The 27,451-nt window shown below is 46.5% G+C and overlaps 1 protein-coding gene across 14 annotated transcripts in view; it reads right to left on the reverse strand.

The window, feature by feature from the left end:
* Window positions 1-27,451, reverse strand: part of DHRSX (dehydrogenase/reductase X-linked) — a 337,523-nt gene that overhangs the window by 287,676 nt on the left and 22,396 nt on the right. For all 14 annotated transcript variants that reach the window (XR_009500312.1, XR_009500319.1, XR_009500314.1 and 11 more), the window contains exons 2-3: window positions 16,763-16,870; window positions 8,890-8,958 (exon numbers count right to left, since the gene is read on the reverse strand). Coding sequence is in view for 2 of the 14 variants with exons in the window: in XM_059911567.1 (XP_059767550.1) it covers window positions 8,890-8,958; window positions 16,763-16,870 (177 nt within the window). In the remaining 12 variants the exon portion in view is untranslated. The remainder of the gene's footprint in view (window positions 1-8,889; window positions 8,959-16,762; window positions 16,871-27,451) is intronic.

Consider the following 27,451-nt stretch of genomic DNA (forward strand, 5'->3'; position numbering starts at 1 on the left):
TCCTCTTCAGGAAAAGGTTTTAAAACAAAACCTGCGATAAGTGAAAATAAATATTTATCTTCAAGGCACTACAGTACCTTATGGAGCCTCCAAGTATCTGTTAGAAAGTGGATCTACGCGATTTCTAACATGCTAACGTCATGGGCTCTGCACACCCCAGACCACGCATCACAGAGATAATAACACGGAGAGGACCACAGATGTGTGCAGAGCTGGGCCACTGTTCTCATCAGAATCGTGACAACAATTTCAGAGGCAACGTCCTTTTCACTGAAGGAGAAGCCCCCCTCCAGGAAACGTTAACCTCTGGGTCTCATGTAAGCATTTGAAATATCATTACATAATCCTTCAAGTTTTATTTTTTCAAAAAACCTTTCTTACCATATGTTTATCTTCTATAACAACTAAAGACTACTTCATTTCCCCCAGGGGGAAAAATATCATGGAAGTAACATTTCCAGAATCACTTTTAGAGACGGTCACGCGAGCAGGTTCTCTAATTACCAAGTTTAAAAGCACGGAGCGTCTTGAGGTGTGTTAGAAGGGAACGGTCAAAATGAATTTCCTCGGCGATGATTCCTCCCCACAGATGAAAAGAGGAGAAAACACGGAACAGGATAACAGGACAATGCAGGAGGGAGTGAAAATATTGCATAAATTATTGGTGGGGGAAATAGAACTTTGGACGCACGCTGAGAATGAAAATTCTTCCCCGTGGTTTTTTTTCTTCTATTATTATTCCTGTAAGTATTTGTAGACAAGCTAAGGAAACTAGGCAGACAATCCCCTCTCTCATGGAAGTCACCTTGATGGTGCTTCCAAAGGTTAACATTAATCATTCCCGAGCCTGAGAAATGAAGAGCCCTTCACAGGTAGAACACGGGGTGAGCAGTGATAAGACTAAATGTTCACAAAGGGCTGTGGTGCGCCTTCGTGCCTTCAGAAAAGACATGATGACCTTCTAAACTTTCTTTTTTTTTTCCTTTGTTAATAGAATTGACTCGCCGAACGCCATTTTGTTTTAATTGCAGTAGAGTTGATTTACAATGTTGTGTTGGTTTCAGGGCTACAGCAAAGCGATTCAGTTATACATACACATGCATCTATTCTTTTTCAAATTCTTTTCCCATGATAGGTTATTATGAGATATTCAGTAGAGTTCCCTGTGCTCTACAGTGGGTCCTTGTTGGTTATCTATTTTATATATAGGAATGTGTATATGTTAATCCCAAACTCCTAATTTATCCCTCCCCCCTTTCCCCTTTGGTAACCATAAGTTTGTTTTCTATGTCTGTGAGTCAGTTTCTGTTTTGTAAATAAGTTCATTTACATCATATTTCAGATTCCACGTATAAGTGCTATCGTATGATATATGTCTGTCTCTGTCTGGCTTACTTCACTTTGTATGAAAATCTCTAGGTCCATCCAGGTTGCTGCCAATGGCATGATTTCATTCTTTTTTTATGGCTGAGTAGTATTCCATTGTATATATGTACCACATCTTCTTTATCCATTTACCTGTTGATGGACACTTAGGTTGTTTCCATGTCTTGGCTATTGTATATAAATAGCGCTACAATGAACATTGGGGCGCATGTAACTTTTCAAATTATGGTTTTCTCCAGGCATGGTTAAACCTTCTAATTGCCCACAGGAAATCATCTGTCTGTATGAACACCTGTCTAGTGTCTGTCTATCCAGGCATGCCTGCTCACTGGCTACCTCAGGACACCAAGTTAAAGATGAAAGGGGGACATACCACAGAATTCCTGGCCAGCACACTGCAAAACTGTCAAGGTCATCAAAAAACATGGAGAGTCTAAGAAATGATCACAGCCAAGAGGAACCTAAAGAGATGGGACAACTAGATATTACCGTAGCATCCTGTATGGGATCCTGGGACGGAAGAAAGACATTAGGTAAAAACTAAGGAAATTCGGAAAAAACATAAGGTCTTTAGTCAGGGATCATAGACCAATAAGGTGCTTTCACTGTGAGACACGAACTTAATATAAGACATTAATGATGGAGAGAACTAGGCATAGGGTATGTGGGAACTCAGGAACCTTCACAACTCTTCTGTAATCTAGAACTGTTCCAAAATTAAAAGTCCATTTTTTTCAAAATTCACTTATTAAATCATTCACCATCATGTCACAACTGTCAGAATGGCCATCATCAAAAAGACCACAGATAACAAATGCTGGAGAGGGCATGGAGAAAAGGGAACCCCCCTACACTGTCAGTGGGAATGTTAAGTTGGTGCAGCCACTCCGGAGAACAGGATGGAGGTTCCTTAAAAGTAAAAAGAGAGCTACCATATGATCCAGCAATCCCACTCCTGGGCATATACCCAGACAAAACCATAATTCGAAAAGATACACACACCCCAAAGTTCATACCGGCACCGTTTACACCAGCCAAGACATGGAAGCAACCTAAGTGTCCACAGACAGATGAATGGATAAAGAAGATGTGGTACATATACACACAATGGGATACTAGTCAGCCATAAAAAAGAATGAAATCATGCCCTTGGCAGCAACATGGATGGACTTGGAGGGCATTATGCTAAATGAAGTAAGTCAGACAGAGACAAATAGTCTATGATCTCACTTATATGTGGAATCTAAAAAATACAGCAAGCTAGTGAATATAACAAAACAGAAGCAGACTCACAGATACACAGAACAAACTAGTAGTCACCAGTGGGGAGACGGAAGGGGGGAGGGACAAGATAGGGGTAGGGAATTAAGAGGTACAAACTACTATGTATAAAATAAATAAGCTACAAGGTTATGTTGTAGAACACAGGGAATATAGCCAATATTTTTGCATAACTATAAATGGAGTACAACCTTTACAGTTGCGAATCAGTATACTGTACACATGAAATATATAATATTGTACATCAACTGAACTTCAATTAAAAAAAATTGAAAGAGGGAAAGAAAAGGACGCCTGTAGGAAACAGGAAACTGTCAATAAGGGCCATTTTAAGTTAAATCAAAAAGATAGGAGAGGGCTTCCTTGGTGGCGCAGTGGTTAAGAATCCACCTGCCAATGCAGGAGACACGAGTTCGAGCCCTGGCCCTGGAAGATCCGACATGCCGCAGAGCAGCTGGGCCCGTGCGCCACAACTACAGAGCTTGAGCTCTAGAGCCTGCAAGCCACAACTACTGAGCCCACATGCCACAACTACTGAAGCCTGCACGCCTAGAGCCCATGCTCCGCAACAAGAGAAGCCGCGACGGTGAGAAGCCCACACACCACAACGAAGAGTAGCCCCCGCTCACTGCAACTAGAGAAAGCCCGCGCACAGCAATGAAGACCCAACACAGCCAAAAATAAATAAATAAATAAGGAATGGATAAAGAAGATGTGGTACATATATACAATGGAATATTACTCAGCCATAAAAAGAAATGAAATGGAGGTATTTGTAATGAGGTGGATGGAGTTAGAGTCTGTCATACAGAGTGAAGTAAGTCAGAAAGAGAAAAACAAATACAGTATGCTAACACATATATACGGAATCTAAGGAAAAAAAAAAAAAAAAAGGCCATGAAGAACCTAGTGGCAAGACGGGAATAAAGACACAGACCTACTAGAGAATGGACTTGAGGATATGGGGAGGGGGTGGGGTGAGATGTGACAGGGTAAGAGAGTGTCATGGACATATATACACTACCAAATGTAAAATAGATAGCTAATGGGAAGCAGCCGCATAGCCCAGGGAGATCAGCTCGGTGCTTTGTGACCACCTAGAGGGGTGGGATGGGGAGGGTGGGAGGGAGGGAGATGCAAGAGGGAAGAGAAATGGGAACATATTGTATATGTATAACTGATTCACTTTGTTATAAAGCAGAAGCTAACACACTATTGTAAGGCAATTATACTTCAATAAAGATGTTTAAAAAAAAAAAAAAAAAAAAGATAGGAGGAAACCATAATTTGAAAAGATACATGCACCCCAATGTTCACAGCAGCACTATTTACAAATAGCCAGGACATGGAAGCAACCTAAGCATCCATCAATAGATGAATGGATAAAGAAGATGTGGTACATATATACAATGGAATACTACTCAGCCATAAAAAAGAATGAAATAATGTTGTTTGCAGCAGCATGGATGGGCCTGGAGATTATCATACTAAGTGAAGTAGGTCAGACAGAGAAAGACAAATATTATATGATATTGCTTGTATGTGGAATCTAAAAAATGGTACAAATGAACTTATTTACAAAACAGAAATAGAGTCACAGACATAGGAAACAAACTTATGGTTACCATGGGAAAGAGGGGGGAAGGGATAAATTAGGCGATTGGGATTGACATATACACACTACTCTATATAAAATAGACAACCAACGAGGACCTACTGAACAGCCCAGGGAACTCTACTCAGTATCTCGTAATACCCTATATGGGAAAACAATCTGAAAAGGAATATATGTATAAAACTGAATCACTGTGCTGTATACCTGAAACTAACATGACATTGTAAATCAACTATACGTCAATAAAAAATGATACAGGGACTTCCGTGGTGGTCCAGTGGTAAAGAATCCACCTTACAATGCAGGGGACGTGGGTTCGATCCCTGGTCAGGGGAACTAAGACCCCACATGCCACGGGACAACTAAGCCCGCACGCCGCAACTACTGAGCTCGCACGCCTCAACTAGAGAGCCCACGTGCCACAAAATACAGAGCCCACACGCCACAACTAGAGAAGAGAAATCCCATGCGCCACAACTAGAGAGAAGCCCATGCGCCACAACAAAGAGCCTGCGTGCTGCAACTCAGACCCGAAGCAGCCAAAAATAAATAAATAAGTAATAAACAAATCTTTTTTAAAAAATGATACAAATGAACTTATTTACAAAACAGAGTCACAGACATGGAAAACAAACTTATGGTCACCAAAGGGGAAAGGTGGGGGGCAGGGATAAATTACGAGTCTGGGATTAACACAGATACACCACTATATACAAAATACATAACTAATAAGGACCTACTGTAGAGCACAGAGAACTCTGCTCAATATTCTGTAATAACAGAGAAAGGAGAAGAATCTGAAAAGGAATCTATGTACATGTATAACTGAATCACTGTGCTGTACACCTGAAACTAACACGATATACTTTAATTTAAAAATTTTTTAAAAAGAATGACGTTAGGAAAGGTGTAAAATTGTCCAGGACGACACTGGTGACAGTGGAAAAGTGTGGAACAGTGACACAAAGCAAGGGATGCCTTTCTCCTTTTAAAAACAAAGAACAGGGCTTCCCTAGTGGCGCAGTGGTTAAGAATCTGCCTGCCAATGCAGGGGACACGGGTTCGAGCCCTGGTCTGGGAAGATCCCACATGCCACGGAGCAACTAGGCCCGTGAGCCACAACTACTGAGCCTGCGCGTCTGGAGCCTGTGCTCCGCAACAAGAGAGGCCGCGATAGTGAGAGGCCCGCGCACCGCGATGAAGAGTGGCCCCCGCTTGCCGCAACTAGAGAAAGCCCTCACACAGAAACGAAGACCCAACACAGCCAAAAATAAAATAAATAAATAAATAAAAATTAAGTGAAACTCTTAAAAAAAAAAAAAAAAAAAAAAGGACACCACATTTCCCAGGATTTGGGACTAAGGAATTCCCTCGTGGGTTGTGTGCTTCACTGTGAAATGGGCAAAGCAAAGTTTACCTGCCTGGAGTCCTTTTAAAAGTATTTAAATTATCTATTTCCATTTGGGTTCATTTGAACATTGTTATGCCATTTTGCTGTTTGTTTTTGTGGTGTTCGGGTTTTTATTGGTATTTGGGGGTGGGTTTTTTTTTTTTTTTTTTTTGGTAAATTAGCAAGACTATTTGCTCCAAATAAGAGAGCTTGCATCAGCACGTAATTACTCAAGAGCAATAAAGGTTTCGGTACCATGGATGCAAGGTGATAAGGTATGAAAAGTCTCTTCCCTGGAAATCTCTAGGCTGGGAAATGACCAACATCCCCTTGATTCCTGACCACACTCACAAATACATCCTTCTGAAAGCCGAACTAGTCATACACGGATACGCAGGTGTCCTTCCATCCCAGCCCCAAATATGACCTCAACTGACCGTGATGTCAAAGGCAGAAAGTACAGCACGTAAAGCATTCAACGAGGAACTAAGGAAAAAGGGTCAGTACAGAGATGAAGGGGGAGGTAGACTACAGAGAAATTCGGCATTTAGAAATAATTGTGCTAGGGAACTCTCCTCAACACTCTGTAATGACCTATATGGGAAAAGAACCTGAAAAAGAACAGGTACATGTATTCTGTATAACTGAGTCACTCTGCTGTACGGAAGAAACTAACACAACACTGTAAAGCAACTATACCCCAATCAAAACTTCAAAGAGAAAAGAAATAATTGTGTTCTCGACAGTCATCTGCGAGTCTCAGGCTATCTGCTGATTTGCTCCAAAAAAAAAAGAGGAGAATCCAGAGGATGACGGAAGAGCCATGAGCGAGGAACAGGTGGGGCTCCCCCTGGCCAAGTGGGAAGCCGGGGGTTGTGTGGACAACACCCTCAGAGGCTGCAGCAGGGCGGCTGGTCTGGACAGAGGCACCTCTGCAGGGCGGTGGGTTCCACTCCAGACAGCATTCCGACCCAGACCGGGTCCGGCCGAGTCTGCAGGGAGCTAAGCCAAGAGGAAGGGTGAGGGCCGACCGACGGCCACCGATGCACAGGGAGACCCAGGTCCCCACCGGCCCTGCCCTCGCGCAGCGGGTCCCCGGCACAGGGAGTGCCCCTCTTCCCCTGGGACTGGCCGGACCTTGGCTTGGGGGAATCCCGAGGCTGGATGCGAATTCAGCAACGTCAGCTCGAGGAGCACCACCAAACCCCCCTCCTCTGGCCAGGTCTCAGCATCTCCCACCTGTCTCACGGCGGCCGCTCCAGGCGTGCACAGGCTGTGCTGCCCACGGACCGACTGCCAAGTGCCAGGCTTCTGGTGTAAAATACAGACAGCGCTGCTTTCATGTTTGGTTCAATGCACCGAAGAGGAATTTTCAAAGGTGCGTGTGCGTGTGCGTGTGTACTCAAGGGTTCACTCCCTCACTGGACCAGCCCCCGTGGGAGTGGCCACGCTCCCCCTGGCTCAGATCATAGCCCTGCTGCAGACCTCAGGGGTCACTCAGCTTGTGTCCAGACCCCTCCCTGGCCCCCATGTCCCCTCCCAGGCCAGGGGGAACCTGAGCTTCCCTGAGCGCTGCCAGCTTCTGGGCAAGGGTCGTGCTCCAAGCAACACAAGGACCAGCGCAGGGCCGCTGCCCACCAAGGACGCCCAGCCTCGCCCTTTCCATAAACTCGGATGCCCGGCGGGGAGGGGGTGCTGCCAGGAAGTGGGGTGCAGGCAGGCTGGGGTTTGGGGCTTGTGCAGCCCCCTGGGCTCTCTCTGCTGTCGGTGTGCACCTGACTGACCGCCTGCCCCGGCGGCTACTTCTCCCAGATGCAAATTTCATGGATCTACTTGGTGTCACTTGCTAGAAATGAAGACACAGGAGCAGACACAGCCGAGGCTCTGTCACCAGCCTTGACCAGAGGGGCGTGACACCACCGTCCTGGGTGATTAGGAATCACCGCCCTGCCCACCGCAGGCCCTGGAGGCCTCCCCTCCAGCACAGAGCTGCTACCGAAGCGTTTTCCCTTTAATCTGTGAGCTTTCCGCACAAACTGTGAATCGCAGCGTACAAGGCTGATGCCACCAGGAAATTGTCTAAAGATGTTTTAGAACGTTCTTTCCTCCCATAAATCAGGGCTACGGATTACAGCTCTGTCAGAACACATGAAGCTCTTAAACGTTTTAAAGAAGCACACGTAGCCCCAGATGAACCTTGGCACCTTGACTGGTTAGGCCTGTAACACGAGCGGGTTTGGGCGAATTATTGTTTCATTCTTTCCAACGGTTTTTCAAGTCATGAAAAGAAGCCCACGCTTTGGCGGTTTCCCACGAGACTCCTCTTTTGCTCTGGAAATTATGGTTTCACGCAGTCACGACAGCAGCGATTCTTAAACGTGAGGGGGCAGGGGGATCCCCGGGGAGGACGTGGGGAAATGCAGGTTCCCGGCCCCGCCTGCAGAGGTTCCCAGGCTCAGGGCTGGAAATCGGCACTTCTAACCACCTGCCCCCGGGGTTGCTACTGCTAGAGGCCCGGGAAATACACGCTGGGTGGAAACCAAGGCGCTGGAGAGAGCGGCCCCCTGAGCCACTGCAAACTGGGGATGGGGGTTCACGATCGGCTGTCACAACAGTGGACCACTTCTGCCCCTGGGCAGGTGAGAGAGGGAAGCAGCGCCTCTGTCTGCAAGAGCTGCCTGGTGTTGCAGGAGAGCTGCGGAGGCCCCTCTGGGCTCTGTCTCAAGATCAAAGGCATCCTAGTAGATACCTAATGAGAACCTGCCTTATAGCACAGGGAACTCCCCTTCGCGGTACCGTAGAAACTAACACAACATTGTAAAACAACTCTACCCCAAGTTAAAAAAAAAAAAAGAAAAAGAAAAAAGATCAAAGGCATCCTGCCACGAGGGCAGGGGAGACATTGGGAATGTCAACACGACCCAGCCTTGGACAGAGGGCCGGACGGTCACCTTGAACAACCACGCGTGGGAGTCTTGACACAAAGGGACAGATGAGGCTTACCCGTCCATCCGGGGTTTTCATGTGTCTCTCAAGAATCGCAATCTTGCCACCTTCCACTCCCCAAGGAGGACAAAAGCCCCCCGAAGAAAAGCCCAAGAATCAGACACATCGCTGCCCAAAGCCACTTCCACCATCCGGGTCCCTGAGCCCACGCCAGGGTCTGCAGCCCCCAGACCAAGCAGAAGAGCCATCTGTCCACCAGGCAGTACAGTACCTTTGTCATTGAGGGTTTCCTCTTTTATCTTCCTCACAGCTTCTTCGGCTTTGCCCTGGTTATTTCCACCTACAAGGAAAAGAAAAGATACAATTCAGGGTAAGGAAACTACCCCACGTGAAACGATGTTTTCTTGAGACAGTAAACACAGCCCTACAACACGCTAAGTGTCTCCTTCCGTCCTGGCGTTGAGTTTTGCCATCGGAGCAACTGTAGCGGATTCAGCGTATCCATTGAAGACGCATTTTCTTTAGGTGGATTGGTCAAAAGGATGCATTTCTGGGACATCTTACTTTTCAGTGATTCCAGGGACACGAAGCACCTAGTGGCATCAGGACCACGGGGACACCAACAGCATAAGCATGAAACTGTCAGCAGAAATGTCAGACCAGACATAGAACTTTCGAGAGACTTTTGGTCCAGGCGACCACTCTGTTCACAGTGGCTTGAGCTATAAAAACCATCGCGGGGGACTTCCCAGGCGGTCCAGTGGTTAGGACTCTGCGCTTTCACTGCCGAGGGTCTGGGTTCAATCCCTGGTCGGGGAACTAAGATCCCACAAGCCGCGTGGCACGGCCAAAAAAAAAAAAAAAAACCATCGCGGGACATTCCCACCATGAGCTCGAGATGTCTCCTCCCGTTACCCGTGACTCCGGAAAATCAGCGGGTGCGATTCTGGGAACGTTCGCTTAGAAGGGTGGCGATGGGTCTTTTGTGTGGGATATGGGTGCTCCAGTTGGAATCTGGGGCGAAAGAAAGTGAATGAGGTTTCGTCAATGCCTGAGTGGGTGAATCTGTGTTGACCACGAGGGTAGAGCCGGAACGGCAGGGGGGCTGCTTTTCCCTACGTCTGTGCGCAGACGGCCCTCATTTTAAGGGGGGGCCTGATGTAGCTGCTGCTCAGGGTGGGGAGAAGCCAGGACAGCTTGCTTCCCAGACAGGATCCCCTATTAAGGAGCCGGCCTCGAGCAGCGTCTCTGACCCTGTGCAGGAGAAGCCCCACCTGCCCACTCCCTGGGGGCTGAGTCACAGGAGACCTTCAGCAGGGAGGCCAGAGCTGGCACCTGTGAACACAGCGGTGGGCGTGGAGCCCTGACGCCCAGAGAACCAACGGGGGGCGTGAGGACACCGCTGAGGGGCCTGGGAGGGGCAAGTCCAGCCCATGTCACCCTCCCACCTGCAGCCAGCCCCCCCGCTGGCAAGATGCTGGTTCTCTCGGGTCAAAGCCTACCGAGGTCTCCGTGAAAGTACACTGCCAAGGAATCCTCTTATCAAGCATTTCTGCATGCTGTTTACGTACCCGTGGTTTCATTTACACACTCTAATAGTATTCCCTACTCTTTTCCTCTGTATTGTGTGCTCTGTGTCACTGACAGGTGTCCCCAAATGAATCCAGGCAATGCCCTTTCCAAAACAAAACAAACAAAAAAAATGTTTACAGCAACGGGTTTATCTGTAACAAACATGTAAGAGAGGAGAAGTGGTGAACCCAGGGGGAATCAGAAATGCCTCCTGCTGAAGATAAACGTGGCAAAGGACATCTCTGGGGGTGAACGAAAAGGAATATAGAAACTGTCACCGCCTCGGAGACGTTCAAAGCTGCAGACATCAAGAAGATGCAGCTGCAAAAGTCATTTGCACCTCCAGCTCCTTCAAGAAATAAACATTATGCGGCTATTACGTGTTTTTGCTGGGAGAGGCTTCCTGCACTGCGGGAGTGCAGGGGCAGGATGGGAAAGAAGGCATGTCTTCCATCCCTAAATGTTCCGGGCATCAAAGACCAAAAAAAAAAAAAAAAAAAAAAAAGAATTCATGGGTAAGTGAGGGCTGCAGACATGTATGAGTTTGTTTCTGAAACTTGTGCAATTTTTAAACATTAAAACACCATCTGCTGCTGGGCTACTTCCAGCCTGAGACCATCTTGGCATCAAGGGCTGGCGTAGCAGAAGCTCAAATGAAGTCAGAAAGACATAAGTGTCCAGAGAAAGAAAGAAAGCTGAGGGTGGGTCGGGGAGAAGCGACGGAACGGCAGGACAAACTGGCCATGGCCAGCAGCGCCCCCCGACGGGCAGCTCGCTCCACGTTCAGGCAATCAGGCAAATATCATATGATATCGGCTCTATGCGGAATCTAAACAAACATGATACCTATGAACTTATTTACAAAACAGAATCAGACTCACAGACTTAGAGAACGAACCTGTGGTTACCAGGGGCGAGCGATAAATTTGGAGTTTGGGATTGACTTATACACACAGCTAGATATAAAATAGATAACCAACAAGGACCTACTGTAGAGCACAGGGAACTCTACTCAGTACTCTGTAATGACCTCTATGGGAAAAGAATCTAAAAAAGAGTGGATATATGTACACGTGTAACTGATCCACTTTGCCGTACACCTGAAAGTAACACAACACTGTAAATCAACTATGCGCCAACAGAAAACAGAAATTTAAAAAATTAAAAAGAAATCAAAGAAAAAAATATTCAGGCAGTCAGGGCTGGATTGTATGGGAGGGATGGACAGGCACCTTGGGGGCGAAGGTCATCTTCAGCAGCTGCCTCCTATGGGCTGGATATGGGATGCTTGACCCTACACAGCTGCCAACATTGCCCATACATCTCCGAGTGATGGCTGCAGATCAGGAAACACTCCGCCACGACAGAAGCAGGGCTCAAACGCAGTGGGTCTGCCTTCCCCTCAACCTTCGTGCGGCAGGGGTTAGGTTTTATACGTGCTGCGGTGCAGGGTTTCAGGGGCACCAAGTCGAGTGGGAAGGACAACCTCTCATATCCAGGTCCGCCCCCTGAAGACAGCACCCTGGCCACCAGATTGTAAAGATCTGCAAGAAGCAACAGAACTGCCACTTGTTTAAAAAAAAAAAAAGATACTGAACCCAAATTAGGGCCAGCACGCTACGGACCTGGGGCCAAATCTGGCCCATCGCTTGATATAAAAAAATAAGTTTTATTGGAAAACAGCCATGAACTTTAAGTATTGGCCATTGCTGCTTTCCTGCTGTAAGGGCAGAGCTGATCATCATGAGAGACCTACGATCATCTTTATCATCCAGCCTATAGCAGAAAAAAACGTACCAACCCCTGGTCTAAACCTTAGATGACCGTTTATTAAGAATTATGAAAAAAGAAGGATCCTCCACCAAAATAGTATTTTGAAACGGTAGGAACTAAGATACTGTGAACAGATGGGAAACTGAATAATTCATGCATTCTTAGCAACACTAATGGGCTGGACTCGGACCCAGATTATCATTTCAATTCTTCAGCAAGTAATTGATTATTCTTTAAATATTCATGGCTTCGGGACTGAGAGTGTGGAATTGATTAAACCCATCTCTTAATCTGTGTTTAGTAGAAAAATGCATTGTGACCAATGATAATGTTTCATTAAGTGACCTTGTCTCCAGCTGTCATGTAAGAAGAAAAACTGTCCCTCTCAGGATATATTCAACTATCCCCTCAAAGACACACCGAGGCAGTAAGACTCCCTACATGACTGGATTGACAGGTAGGGTCAGACCTGTGTCCCTCGGGGAAAGTTCAAACAGGGACATCAGAACGTTAGTGGGAAAGGAGACACAGGTGGGTGAGGACATGCGGTCTACTCTCTGTTTAACTCGAGAGGAGTAGAAATTTGGTGCTGACGGATACCATCCCTGATGCTCAAGAAGCATCACCTAAAGGAGGTGATATCAGTCAGTGCTCCAGCCCTCAAATGCATGGGTACCCAGGCTTGCTCACATATGCTCAGTGCCCGTGTCTGCGGTATATACTCATCACCCAGCTAGACCTCCTCCTGACCTTCCCACTAGACCTCCTCCTCACCTTCCCAACCAGACCTCCTCCTCACCTTCCCAACTGGACCTCCTCCTGACCTTCCCATTCAGACCTCCTCCTGACCTTCCCACTAGACCTCCTCCTGACCTTCCCATTCAGACCTCCTCCTGACCTTCCCATTCAGACCTCCTCCTGACCTTCCCATTCAGACCTCCTCCTGACCTTCCCATTCAGACCTCCTCCTGACCTTCCCATTCAGACCTCCTCCTGACCTTCCCACTAGACCTCCTCCTGACCTTCCCACTAGACCTCCTCCTGACCTTCCCATTCAGACCTCATCCTGACCTTCACACTAGACCTCATCCTGACCCTCCCACTAGACCTCCTCCTGACCTTCCCATTCAGACCTCATCCTGACCTTCACACTAGACCTCATCCTGACCCTCCCACTAGACCTCCTCCTGACCTTCCCATTCAGACCTCATCCTCACCTTCCCAACTGGACCTCCTCTGGACCTTCCCATTCAGACCTCCTCCTGACCTTCCCACTAGACCTCCTCCTGACCTTCCCATTCAGACCTCCTCCTGACCTTCCCACTAGACCTCCTCCTGACCTTCCCATTCAGACCTCCTCCTGACCTTCCCACTAGACCTCCTCCTGACCTTCCCACTAGACCTCCTCCTGACCTTCCCACTAGACCTACTCCTGACCTTCCCATTCAGATCTCATCCTGACCTTCCCACTAGACCTCATCCTGACCTTCCCAACTGGACCTCCTCCTGACCTTCCCTCTAGATCTCCTCATGACCTTCCCATTCAGATCTCCTCCTGACCTTCCCACTAGACCTCCTCCTGACCTTCCCTCTAGATCTCCTCCTGACCTAACCCTCTAGACTTCCTCATGAGCTAAAACCACCACACTGCGGCAAAAAGCACAGAAATGGGGCTCTTTTTACTTCTCTGTCTTCCAACATCACCTAGCTTCACTAGGAATTAAGAAGATGAAGATGTCTGCAGCGGAGGAATCACAGGGGCAGAGATACCCAGCACTGGATGCCAGCCTCCCATCTCTGCTCAGACTAGAAAGTTCCTCCTGGACTGCTCCACCAGCATCTTCCCACCATTAGCCCAGGTCCAGCCGGTCCTCAGAGGGGATGTATGGCTCCTCCTGTTCAAGAGCTGACATCACTTTGACCAAGTCTTCCAAATATTGGCAGAAATCCAAGACATGGAAGGCTTGTCATGTCTCTAATGAGACAGCAGAGGCTGACCCACCATGGAAAGTCAACAAATCAGGGGGTTAGGGTCCATCACCATCTCACAGTCTCCCTGCAGTCTTGAGATCTGCTCCCACCCTGGGCTCCCACATCCTACCTCCTTGATATTCTCAGGCCCCAGAGAGACACAAACAGATCACAGAGGTGCTCAGGTTGATAAGTAGCTCCAGATATACATCCTCAGATGCATTCCCTCTCCCACAAGACCTCCTGGTCTGCAACCAACCCATCTTCCTCTAAGGGGAGTTATGGAGAGTGATAAAGTTGGTAATTTCAAGTTCAGAAACTTTTAATATGTCCACATCTATCAAGAGAATAGGACTTACCCGGGGGGAAAGGCAGGGAGCTGGGATAAATTGAGAGATTGGGATGGACATATATACACTACTATGTATAAAATAGATAACTAATGAGAACCTACTGTATAGCACAGGGAACTCTACTCGGTGCTCTCTGGTGACCTAAATGGGAAGGGAATCCAAAAAAGAGGGGATAGATGTATATGCATAGCTGATTCACTTTGCTGTACAGCAGAAACTAACACAACAGTGTAAAGCAACTAAATTCCAATAAATAAAAAAAAAAGACTTACTGAAAGAGGGGGGAAAAAAAAGAAAAAGAAAACACACACACACAAAAGAAAACAGAGAATGGGACTTAGCCATATTGCTGATGAAAAGAACCCTTCAATGGGGACAAAGAACAGTGAAGTAGACCAAGAAGTGATCTACTGCTCCCAAAGCAAGACAAATGTGGGCCATTCCACAGACCCCATCATACATGAGAGAAAGATGGTTATGTGAAAAAGGGAATCACGATAAGAAACTGCAGTCTTTGAAAAGAGAGTGGAACATGGGACAGGCCATGAAATGGAAGAAATTTTCATGGTGCAGTCAGGTTTTGCAAAAGCAAAAAAAAGTTCAAATGTAAGGGCGTGAGGGAAGAGTTGTGTGTGCCCTGGACCCCTGGGGATGCCCTACGTGGGGCTCAGGGCATCTGTGAGTTTCGATGGGGAAGAATGGACATCATCATCGTGACCGGCCTCCAAGGGAATGTGGACGAGACAAAGAGGATAGAATGGACAGGATCTATGGCTTGGCCACCAATAGAAACCACATTCTCCTATCAGCGTTCAGTTCTTGAAGATGTCTTGAAATAAGGTTTAAGATCCTCATAGCAGGACTTCCCTGGTGGCCCAGTGGTTAAGACTCCACGCTCCCAATGCAGGGGGTCTGGGTTCGATCCCCGGTCAGGGAACTAGATCCCACATGCATGACGCAACTAAGGAGCCCACCTGCTGCAACGAAGGAGACTGCCTGCCGCAACTAAGACCCGACGCAACCAAAAAAAAAAAAAAAAAGATCCTCATAGCTCCAAATCAGATGGGTTACTAAACTCATAGAAGATCATGTTATTTGTTGTATAAAGATGTGATGTGTATAATTATGTGGCAATTTTTTTCCTTATATACTTTTATATCTGCATTTCAATACAATTGGTTGATACTATGATGGATTTCAGTTTGTACACTGAGGCATCACTAGATGTGAAGGTGTTCAGGGACCAGAAAAGGGGGAATCTGGCTGCGGATGGAGCTTATGGACAGACCCACAAAGAAGCAAGATGCACGTGTGTTTAAATCCACAGCCCCAAGTGCTGTGTCTGAGATGTAATCATCCTTCAACACACGATGGAGGAAAAACGAGAGAAAGGAAGAAATGAATCGATAATGAATGAATGAAGGGCCGTGGTTAATATTTTAGAAAGTCTGAAGTGAAAGCAATCCCTAACACCTAAAACCAGACCTGCAGTATGATTTTCATAAAAACGGACACCATAAAAGGGATTAACTGAATCCAGATGATGTCGGGAGAAGCATGATAAATATTACAGCCTTTTTTCAAAGCTCATCTCCCCATATCATTTTTTCCAGCTGATTTAAACTTCTACCTCCAACTGAATGGGAATGCTCACAAATGTAAAATGAGCTCACTTGAACCATCTTCACTTCCCTAGCAGAAGAAAGTCCCTTCATTTTCAAAGAGGATTTAGGGACCGAAATAAGCCATTAGAAAGTTTCAGAAAGAAGAAGGGAAACACAGAGTTTCGGTTCAGAATCTGAAATGCAGAAGCTGTTCAGATTCTGTTGGGAGCTGAATCGTGACATTGCAACGTCATATGTTGAAGCCCTGACCCCCAGGACCTCAGAGTGTGGCTGTATTTGAGATGGGGTCTTTAAAGAGGGGATGAAGGTAAAATGAGGTCCACCCACTAGGGTGGGTCCTGATCCCATAGGACTGGTGTCCTTATAAGAAGAGGAGATCAGGACACAGACACACACAGAGGGATGACCCTGGGAGGACACCGGGAGTAGACGGCCGTCTACACGCCCAGGAGAGAGGCCTCGGGAGGAACCAGCCTTGCCAACACCTGGGATCTCAGATTCCAGCCTCCAGGATTGGGACAGGAAAAATGTTTGTGGCTTAATCCACCCAGTTTGTCATATGATTTGTTAGGAGAGGTCTGGCAAACTAATTCACATTTATTGTTGTTTACTGCAGTGAATCACACAGGGAAAAAAATATATGATCCATATCACAGCACAACCTTGACTCCTGTCCAAAAATAAGCGCAACACAATTTCCTGTCTCTTTCGGTTTTTGAGTATTCACCCTTACGCCTTCTGCCCTTGTTGGATCTGGAATCACATCAATATTTCCATACGCATAGAAGCAAGCAGCTGCGTATCTCCCGCTCGCTCTAAGATACAAGGAGTTGTAGAAGTGAATCATCACCTATGATAACGTGCATGCCCAATTTGGCCAGATGCTTCGCTGTCGAATATCCAATTCCATCGGTCCCACCGGTCACTATAGCGACACGCTCGAGTTGTAGGGGGAAAACTGCAGAGGAAAAGAAAAAGAAACCGAGGTAAAGGTTTAGAAGCAGAGCACACGTTGATGAGAATGAAGTCGCAAAAGAGGGCATGATGCCAATGGGAGTTGTGGTTCGATATTTGTGGTTTTGCTCTTCTGAATTCCTACAGGCTCGGGACACATGAGTGTAATACGGTACAGTTGCCCTGAATAAGGACAGCCTGGTAAAGCCACCTGATAAATCCTTGCTCGGTCCCCGATGATACCTTTGCAGGAATTAACGCTGCCAAAATGATCTGCAGAAAGCTCCGGATAACGTCTATCATTGACGGCTGTGGGTGAGAGTCCTGGGTTAATCCTCTCGGACCATGTTGGTTGTGTTGTAAAGTGTAGGTTTTATACTTGTATGCGTTTTCTCAAATGTAGTTAGGAAATTGCTTGTTATGGAGGGACGGCCCATTGTTTTCTACAAAGTCTGGAGACCACATGAGAATACAGAATATCTTATAAAAACAGAGAACATGGGCTTCCCTGGTGGCGCAGTGGTTAAGAATCCGCCTGCCAATGCAGGGGACATGGGTTCGAGCCCTGGTCCGGGAAAGATCCCACATGCCGCAGAGCAACTAAGCCTGTGTGCCACAGCTACTGAGCCTGCGCTCTAGAGCCTGCGAGCCACAACTACTGAAGCCCACGCGCCTAGAGCCCATGCTCCGCAACAAGCCACCGCAACGCAATGAAGAGTAGCCCCCGCTCGCCACAACTACTGAAGCCCACGCGCCTAGAGCCCATGCTCCGCAACAAGCCACCGCAACGCAATGAAGAGTAGCCCCCGCTCGCCACAACTACTGAAGCCCACGCGCCTAGAGCCCATGCTCCGCAACAAGCCACCGCAACACAATGAAGAGTAGCCCCCGCTCACCACAACTAGAGAAAGCCCGTGCGCAGCAGCGAAGACCAATGCAGCCAATAAATAAATAAATAATAAATTTAGAAAAACAGAGAACATGATGACTCCTTTACCCATGTACCTTTGCATGAACCTACACGTATCCGAACATATGAGAATATACGTTTACATGATGGTGTAAAATTGACTGTTTCTGACTCACACACAGAGAGAACAGACTTGTGGTTGCCAATGGGGTGGGGATTGTGGGAGGGAAGGACTGGGAGTTTGGGGTTAGTAGATGCAAACTATTATATACAGAATGCATAAACAACAAGTCCTACTGTAGAGCACAGGGAACTATATTCAATATCCTGGGATAAACCATCATGGAAAAGAATACGGAAAAGAATGTATATGTATGTATAAGGGAATCACTTTGTTGGACAGCAGAAATAAACACGTTATAAATAAATCAACTATACACCAATAAAATAAATAAACTTTACTGTTTCTAAGAAAATCTTAAACTACCCAAAGTGTCGATAACATGTTATTATACAAGGTGCAATAATGCTTTACTAAACGTTAGACTTCTGTTTTTGACTCCATTTTAAAATTGTACTGTGCATTGTGTGACCAAAATAAAAAGGGTATATTGTGATGTAAAAATAAAAAAGAAGAAAGAGAGAGGGAGGGAGGAAGGAAGGAAGGGAGGGGGGGAAGGAAGAAAGGATAAAGTGTAGGTTTTCTTATTATTCAAGTATGGGGTGAGGCCTACAGGTCAGGAGACGACCAATATTGAAAAGACGGTTGGTCACTCACAGTTCCCAAGAGGAGGGGGCCACAGCACACCACACAGGGTTACACGGGGAAGCACCAGGGCCGGTCAGGAGGCAGAGGGAAAGGGGGAAACCAGACAAGAGCCTTTACTGTGATTTTTGCAGGAAGGAACAGGTGAGGCAGGGTGAGCAGGATTACGATGGGCTGGTGTGAATAATTCCAGCAGGTCCTGGGTGCAAGGGCTGCCCTAGTTGTCTGGTACCTGCCCTGGGGGGGATGAGGGCAGGGGGATGGTGGCCCAGAGTATGGGAGCCCCTTAGAGAAGGGGGTGGGGCGTGGATCTGTATGGGTAGGTTTGTATTTGAGAAGCATGTTTACAGGTCAGTTATTTGCTATCTGTAGGAACTGGCTAGTCCTAGGAGCTTTAACTATAGGATCAAGGTGGCAAAGATGAATTTTGTATTTTCCCTGTCTCCTTTATTTCATTTCTTTACACGTTTTTCATTGAAGTAGAGTCGCTATACAATATTTTGTAAGTTTCAGGTGTACAACATAGTGATTCACAATATCTTAAGGTTATACTTCATTTGTAGTTATTATTAAATATTGGCTGTATTCCCTGTGATGTACAATATATCCTTGTAGCTCTTCTTCTTTTTTTTTTTTTTTGACCGTGCCACTTGGCATGCGGGATCTTAGTTCCCCGACCAGGGATGGAACCCATGCCCCCTGCAGTGGAAGTGTGGAGTCTTATCCACTGGACCACCAGGGAAGTCCCAGTAGCTTATTTATTTCATACACAGCAGTTTGTACCTCTTAATCCCCTACCCCTATCTCTCCCTTCCCCCCTTCCCTCTCCCCACTGGTAACCACCAGTTTGTTGTCTAGAAAAGATAAACTTTTTAATAAATGGTTTGGGGACATCTAAAAAGACCTTTGAAAACAGATGAAATGAGATCCATACCTCCCAGGACACATCAAAATGAACTCCAAGAGGAAAAAAGCTAAACAATGAAAATGTTCGAAGAAGGCAGGGACAAATTTATTCTCAACCTCAGAGTAGGAAATGCCTTCCTAATTCTAACTCAATATTGAGAAGAATAAATAGACCAATTTCACTCCCAAAAAAAGTGTACACAGTTAAAAAACAGTAACAACACCATAGGGACTTGCCTGGCGGTCCAGTGGTTAAGAGTCCATGCTCCCAATGCAGGGGGCGCGGGTTCCATCCCTGTTCGGGAACTAAGATCCCACAAGCCACGAGGCGTGGCCAAAAAAAAGAAGAAGAAAAAAAATCCTACCACAAAATTAAAACGAAAACAACACCATAAGCAAAGTCACATTCAAAGGGCTATTTTCCGAGTATGTAAAGAGTTCTTAAAAATCAAGAAAAAAAAAAAAACAACTCTACAGAGAAGAAGGGCAAAAGCACCTGTTGATATAAAAACATACTGAAATGGCCCTTAAAAACACATGCCCAAGTTTACACCTAATAAGAGAAATGTTAATAGTTAACGAAAACTGCGAGATACCATGTCACCCGTCAGGTTGGCGGAAGTTCAAAGACTTCTACATCCTCGTTTCTCTCACCTACAGCGTGGGTAAGAGTGCAAAATAGCACAGTCCCCATTGGGGGAAATTGGGTAATATCTAGTGCAATTACACGTGCTTCTATCGTTTGATCTCGAAAAATCACTTCTAGGAATCTGCCGTGAAGAGACAAGGTCGGTTGCCAATGTAAAGCCAAGGTTCCTCAGGGCAGCACCTGTCTCTCCGTACGTAGAGAAGGATGGATAAACCACCTGCCATACGTGCATACAGTGGGGCAACCTTCATCCCTACCATGGGGTATCCCAGCCCATCCTGGGTCTCCACCATCACACAGGGAACACTGAGCAGCCCCGAGCGGTCCAAGCTCAGGTGATAATGCCACCTGCTGGCCAGGAGTCAGGTTTGATCCACTTGTTAGAAAATCCTTCCAATAAGTGGGGACAACCTGTTACCCACCAGTGCAGTAAGGCATTGCTGCCCAGAACATGAAGGAACAACCCTACAAAGAAAAGCCCCAAGAGGGATGCAGGGACACCGATATCTCCCGGGAGGCGGGGAGGACCACCCCTCCTCCCGCCCCCGCCCCAAGAATATTTCCCATCACCGTATCCATCAGAGAGAGCATGTCCTTCATTCACAGGAACCCCACATGAGTCCTTCAGGCGCCCCACAAAGTTCCCAGACGCCCAGGCTTGATTCTACTAAAGGGATTCCAACCGCATGTGGGTTTATTTCCTGGGCAGGTGAGCCGGATTAATAAAAGTGCTATTTTCCTAGGCTCCTGGCGTTTACAGAGAAGGGTTCCAGCACCGCGCTGCAGGGTGGGGAGCCTTAGGGAGGACCCAACTCAACTTTTCTTGTCCCCCTGGCATCCATCTGTCCCTCCTGAAAATGCAGACCAACAGGTTCTGAACGCGTGTGAAGTGCTGTGCTGCGGCGACTGTGTACCGTGAGCACAGGTGCACGCTGGGGTCTTGGGCTGGAGGGGCATCTTACAGCTCCCAGGGTTACACAGAAGAGGCAGAGGACGGGGAAGTCCCTGGTGGTCCAGTGGTTAGGACTTGCGGCTCTCACTGCCAGGGGCCTGGGTTCAATCCCTGGTCAGGGAGCTGAGATCCCGCGAGCCACGCGGCAGGGCCAAAATAAAGAGAAAAACCAAAGGACGACCACAGAAGCCTCATTAGCAGCCTGAACTTGCATCTCAAAGCGAGGTTAAGGGGGAAACTGAACAGTTAAGGCAAAGTAGATTACAACACAGGTCCCCAGACTTTCGCAACCTGCAACACACTTGCTGCCCAGAAGTTTTTTCACACCACTAAGGAAAAGAAAAAGAAATAAAAATATATGTGTAAAATATATTCTTATATAAATATAAATGAAATGTTTGTTTTTATTTAGATATTTACAAATAGTATCTATGCTATATTCTTATCCTAGGTAAAATTATGTTTATATATTTTAAATGTTACATATTTTACATATTTATTTTAATATATTTTAATATGTTTAATATATTTAATACATAAAAACATTTAATATGTAAAATAAGTAAACAAGAAAAGTAAATAAGATAATAGCAAAATAGGATGTATTATTTAATGATAAGAGACAATATGAAAATAAGTAAATGATACTTTTATTTTAACATAAATATTTGTCAATATAAGTAATATTTATGAATATTAAATATTTTATATTTATGTTTATATTTATTTATACTATGCAAATATTTATTAGTTATATGTGTTTATATTTATAATATTTATTATTTATATTTACATTACTTATGATTTATAAATTATATAATATTTATATATTATATAAATATTTATAATATTTATAAATATATTTATTTTATATTTACATATTTTATTTTCTATTTTATTTATGTAAAAATTAGTCATATATATATGCAACTAGAGGTCATCATACTAAGTGAAGTAAGTCTGAAAAGGAAAGAGAAATACCATATGATATCACTTATATGTGGAATCTAAAATATGGCACAAATGAACCTATCTACAAAGCAGAAACAGACTCACAGACATAGAAAACAAACTTATGGTTACCAAAGGGAAAAGGGAGGGATAAATTAGGAGTTTGGGATTAACATATACACACTACTATATATAAAATAAACAACAAGGACCTACTGGACAGCCCAGGGAACTCTACTCAATATTCTGTAATAACCTATATGGGAAAAGAATCTGAAAAGGAATATATATATAAATAACAAGTATCAATATTATATATGTTATATAATATGTATAAAATCACTTTGCTGTACACCTGAAACTAACACAACATAGTAAATTAACTACACTTTGAAAAAATAATAAAAAATAATTAAATTAAATTTTAAAATAAAGAACAAAGGTTCTTAATTCTCTTGGTCCCTCCCACCAGAACTGAAAAGAATAGAGAGAGAGTTTCTGTTTCCCTGTCAAGGAGGCTTCCAAACAAACCCCTGGGTCCACACCCAGAAAGGAATGGAATACTTCATTAAAAAGAAATGTCGGGACTTCCCTGGTGGCGCAGTGGTTAAGAATCCGCCTGCCAATGCACGGGACACGGGTCCGATCCCTGGCCCGGGAAGATCCCACATGCCGCGGAGCAACTAAGCCCGTGCGCCACAACTACTGAGCCTGCGCTCTAGATCCCGTGTGCCACAACTACTAAGGCACTCGTGCCTAGAACCCGCGCTCCGCAACAAGGGAAGCCACCGCAATGAGAAGCCCATGCACCGCAACGAAGAGTAGCCCCCACTCACCGCAACTAGAGAAAGCCCGTGTGCAGCAACGAAGACCCAACGCAGCCAAAAATAATTAAATAAAATAAATTTATAAAAAAAAAAAAAAAAAAAGACACGTCAAGTGAAAAGATCCGATGTAGACACGCTTCCGTCGGCACCTGCAACCTCTGAAAATCTCGCCTCTACCCCCATGTCTATTGCTGAGAAGTGGCCACAGGAAAACCCAGCGAAGGCATTAACACCCCCTCCAACCTGAGTAAGGTCTACAGTTTCCTCCTCGCAGGTGGACAGCACTCACAGAGGACTCTGAATCGGGCGCAGGGCACCGGCCAGAAGAAGCGAGAGATGCCCAGGAGAGAGGCTGCCCCTCCCAGACCCCAGAGGCTAGTCTCTGCATCTGCGGCACCTGCATCCTGGGATGGCGGAGGGGTCCACGTGGTTCAACCGGCCGTGGGAGGACAGGCGGCCAAGGAGGAAATGGGCAGGAGCTCCCCAGGGAGGGTAGGCGGAGGAACGGCCAGGCGAAAGGCACTGGACGTGAGGTCAAGGGAATCATTCCTCTAACGTGTGCTGAGAACGAGACCACCGCCCTGATGCTGAGCACCCAGGCCAGACGTGGGCCAGGCCCCGCCCTTCCCGGAGAGCTGACCTCCAAAGCAAGGAGCTGACAGGCCCACCCCAAAACAGTCCAAGTGTCAGGCTGTCGAATCCCAGTGCCCTGCCCGGTATGGGAGCTGCGTCTCCCTCTGGCTTCGGCTGAGAGAAGAATCCTATCACAGGTGCTCCCCGGTTGCATGACCATCACAGCTCCTGGGATAATTTTACGTGTCGAACTGGCTGGGCCACGGGGTCCAGATACGTGGTCAGACGTTATTCTGGGCGTTTCCGTGACAGTGTTTTATTGGATGAGATGAACATTTAAATCAAGGGACTTTGAGGAAAGCAGGTTGCCCTCTCTGGTGTGGGTGGGCCTCGTCTAATCCGTTGACGGCCTCCATAGAACAAAGACTGAGATCCTCCAAGGAGGAGGGAATTCTGCTTCCTGACGGTCTTTAGACTCAAACTGCAAGTCTTCCGTGGGTTTCCAGCCTGCTGGCCCACTCTGAAGATTTGGGACCTGCTAGATCCCATAATTACATGAGCCAATTCCTTAAAATGAATCTCTCCATAGATAGATACATAGATAGATGATAGACAGATAGATATAAATAGACAGACAGAAGATAACGTGAAAGATGATATAGATGATAGCTTGAAAGATGACAGAAAGATACACAGATCGATACGTAGATAGATAAAGATGGTTGGACACATACATACCTAGATGATAGATTGACAGATGATAGATAAATGACAGATAACGGATATAAACAGACTGAGAATAGATAAATGGATAGTTCAGGTAGGTAGATGATAGATACATAGATACATATATAGTTAAACAGATAGAGACAGAGATACAATTTACGACAAGCAATGAGCACTTTTTGGTGTAAGCACAGCCCATGCAACATCCGGGATATGCTTATGCTACAAGCATGTGCGTTATTTATCTTCCACCCAAGCTGACGGCGTTTCTGCTGAGACGGGGGATGTTTCAGCCAACAACTGTCCAGGCACATCCTGGGTGGTCTCTGCAGAGCACACTTCCTCATTTTGTCAGCCTTAGGGAACGTCTGCCCCAGGCCCCTCTCCCTGGCGTGTAGATGGCCGTCTTCTCTGTGTGCTCACAGGGCCCTCCTTCTCAGCGTCTCTGTGTCCACATCTCCCCTTTTTACTGGGCCCCCAGTCCTGTTGGGTGAGGACCCACCCAAGTCACCTCACCTGAAGTTGCTCATCTGCAGAGACCCTACTGCCAAATAAGGTTACAGTATTGGGGGGGGGGGGAACTCCAACATATGTTTTTTGGGGGAGGAGGCGTGATTCAAACCCTAACCAGGGGCGTACACGCGCACACACACGTACACCCACGCGAGGACACACCAGCCTGGATGGAGGGAGCTCCTTAGAAGGGCAGGTGACCCGGGGCCTCTCTGCCCCCCTTATCTCCCCGACACGGGTCAGCTGGAATGCACATTCCTTCCACGCTTCCCCCGGAAATCTAGCTGCAAACAGATCCACGGGATCCCTGTAAATCACCTCCACTGTCACCCTCTCTTCTCCACGCCGTGCACGTCTTTGATCCTGGGTTCAACACCAACTCCGACCTGTCAGCTCCTGTCCGACAGATGCCGGAGAAAGTGCTCCGTCAGTTCTGGATGTAAGCTGATCCCAAGCCTGGGAGCCGTGTGGTGACTGGGACCCGTGTCGCCAGCTGCCCCGTCCCAGATGGGTGTCTACAAGCCGCCCCATGGCAAGGCTCTCGCCTGCACCTTTCCTCCCGAAGCCATTCAGCTCTGCAGCCTCTGGGTCCAACGCTGCAGCATGAAGCTACTCGCCCCTGCATTTGTTTCTGGGTCACCACGCTCCGCAAGAAGAAAGGCAACTGAGATCTTGGCAAACGGCACGATGTTTGCAGGGTGCGGGGAGAGAGGCCCCTTCCAGACTATGTTTAGAATGCTCTCCGCTCGTGGTTCTGTTTGAAGCGTCTAACTTGGAGTGCTGACCTCATGCCTCGGTGATGGCCAGCGCTTGGGAAAAATGGCAAAACGACAGCTCTCTGTATACCGAGCTCACGGCACATTAGAGACAGCTCCAAGGCTAACGGAGAAGAACATATCTGACTCCACATTAGGTCTGTTTCTTTTACTTTAACCTTCGTATTCTTTTGCTTTGAGTTCAGAATGTTGCCCGTAGCCTGAAATATACAGGATAGCCCTTTCTCAAGGCTCTGACCTTTAAGGGTGTAACGCCTTTCCATTCATAGAGATAGAAAAAGTTGCACAACAGAGAATAACATTGGTTTTGTTGGAGGTTAAAAGGAACACTGTGACCTGACTTACGTGGACAAAGGATTCCTGCACCAAGAAGTCTGCAATAACCAACCACGCCCCTCCCTCACCTTGCCCTTACAAATGCTTTGCTGAAACCCTTCGGGAGTTCGGGGGTTTGGGGGCACAAGCCACGGTCTCCTTGCAGGACCCTGCCATAAACCTTTCTCTGCTCCAAACTCTGAAGCCTCGGCTTGTTTGGCCTCACGGGTGCATCAGAACTTGTACCCTCCCAAAAAAGAGAAAAAGGAAATAAACAAGGAATTCACCGATACTGAATAAAATACAGATCTATAACAGGATGTTGGGACTCACTCCTCCTTAAAGAAAATAAAGGAAAGGAAGTTAGTAGGTTTCATCAATCAGAACAGCTGGGTCCCATCCAGGATGGCAACGCCCCAGAAAAATGAACCGTTTGCACATTTAGTCAATTTTCCACCGAGACTGTATCTTTTAGGAGGTGAGTTGGAGGGCGTCTGAAGTGGACGTGCATGTACCCTACGTAGCAATTCTACTTCTAAGAATTTAATGCCACAGACATACTCCCACAGGTCTGCAGAGACACAGGAACAAAAATATTCGTAAAAGAAAGATCTTTAGTGTGACTGTCATTTTACAGGTGTTATTCAAAAGAAAGGCATATTGTTCTGGCAACAAGGTGGGTGGATCTCTGGGGAACTATGCCGAGTGGGGAGAAAAAGAGCCATTTCAAAAGGGTCCCATTGTGTATGCCTCCATCTCTATGACAGTCTTGAAATGACAGAATTATAGAGAACAGATTAGTGGCTGCCAGGGGTGAAGGACGGGGTGGGGGGTTGGTGTGGGAAGGAGATGCGCCACGCCAGGGATCCTTGGGGTCACAGAACTGCCCTGTGTCTTGACCGTGATGGTGGATTCTCAAAGCCACACGTGCAACAGGATCTCACAGACGCACATACACAAGCGAATACAAGTTAGAACAGGGAAATCTGAATAAAAGCATTGCATCACACCCAAGTCAACATCTAGGCTGGGATGTGGTACGGCCGTGTTGCAAGTGGGTAGCCCTGGGAGAAAAACAGGTAAAGTGTTGCTGCATTTTATTCCTCACAACTGCACGTGAATCTACAGTTATCTCAAAGTAGGAACTGTTTTTTTTTTGGCCACGCCACACGTCTTGCGGGATCCTAGTTCCCCGACCAGGGACTGAACCCAGGCCCTCAGCAGTGAGAGTGCCGAGTCCTAACCATTGGACCGCCAGGGAATTCCCAGGAACTTTTTTGAAAAAGTCTAAACCAATGCCATGTAATATAGCCTTCTTAAAAGAGAAAAAGAACTAAACTAAAAACCAAAACAAAAAACTCTGCCTTCTCGGCCCCTGTCCAGTTGATTTGAAATGATCCAAGCTTTCTGGCTCCCTTTTGAATTGGGGATGACCCCGTGCCTGGTCCTTTTATCAAATACTGAGAGCTGGACCCCCAGCCAGGACTGCCCGCTGTCACGAGACAGAGTGGACACCAGGTACAGGGGTTTGCTAAGCCCAGGCCAGCAGTAACACTACCTCGTCCCTCATCTACCAGGTTTCTGGACTTTGGTCTCTGTTCTGTGTTTCCTATCTTCCGCAGACACGTGTAAGCCACCTTGAATCTTTCCAAGAGCACGTGGGTGGTCAATTCATTTCCTCACTCCGTAAATCTTTGCTCCTGTGCTGTGCTGGGAAATAA

The sequence above is a fragment of the Balaenoptera ricei genome, chromosome X, assembly GCF_028023285.1.
Source record: "Balaenoptera ricei isolate mBalRic1 chromosome X, mBalRic1.hap2, whole genome shotgun sequence".
Taxonomy (NCBI): domain Eukaryota; kingdom Metazoa; phylum Chordata; class Mammalia; order Artiodactyla; family Balaenopteridae; genus Balaenoptera; species Balaenoptera ricei.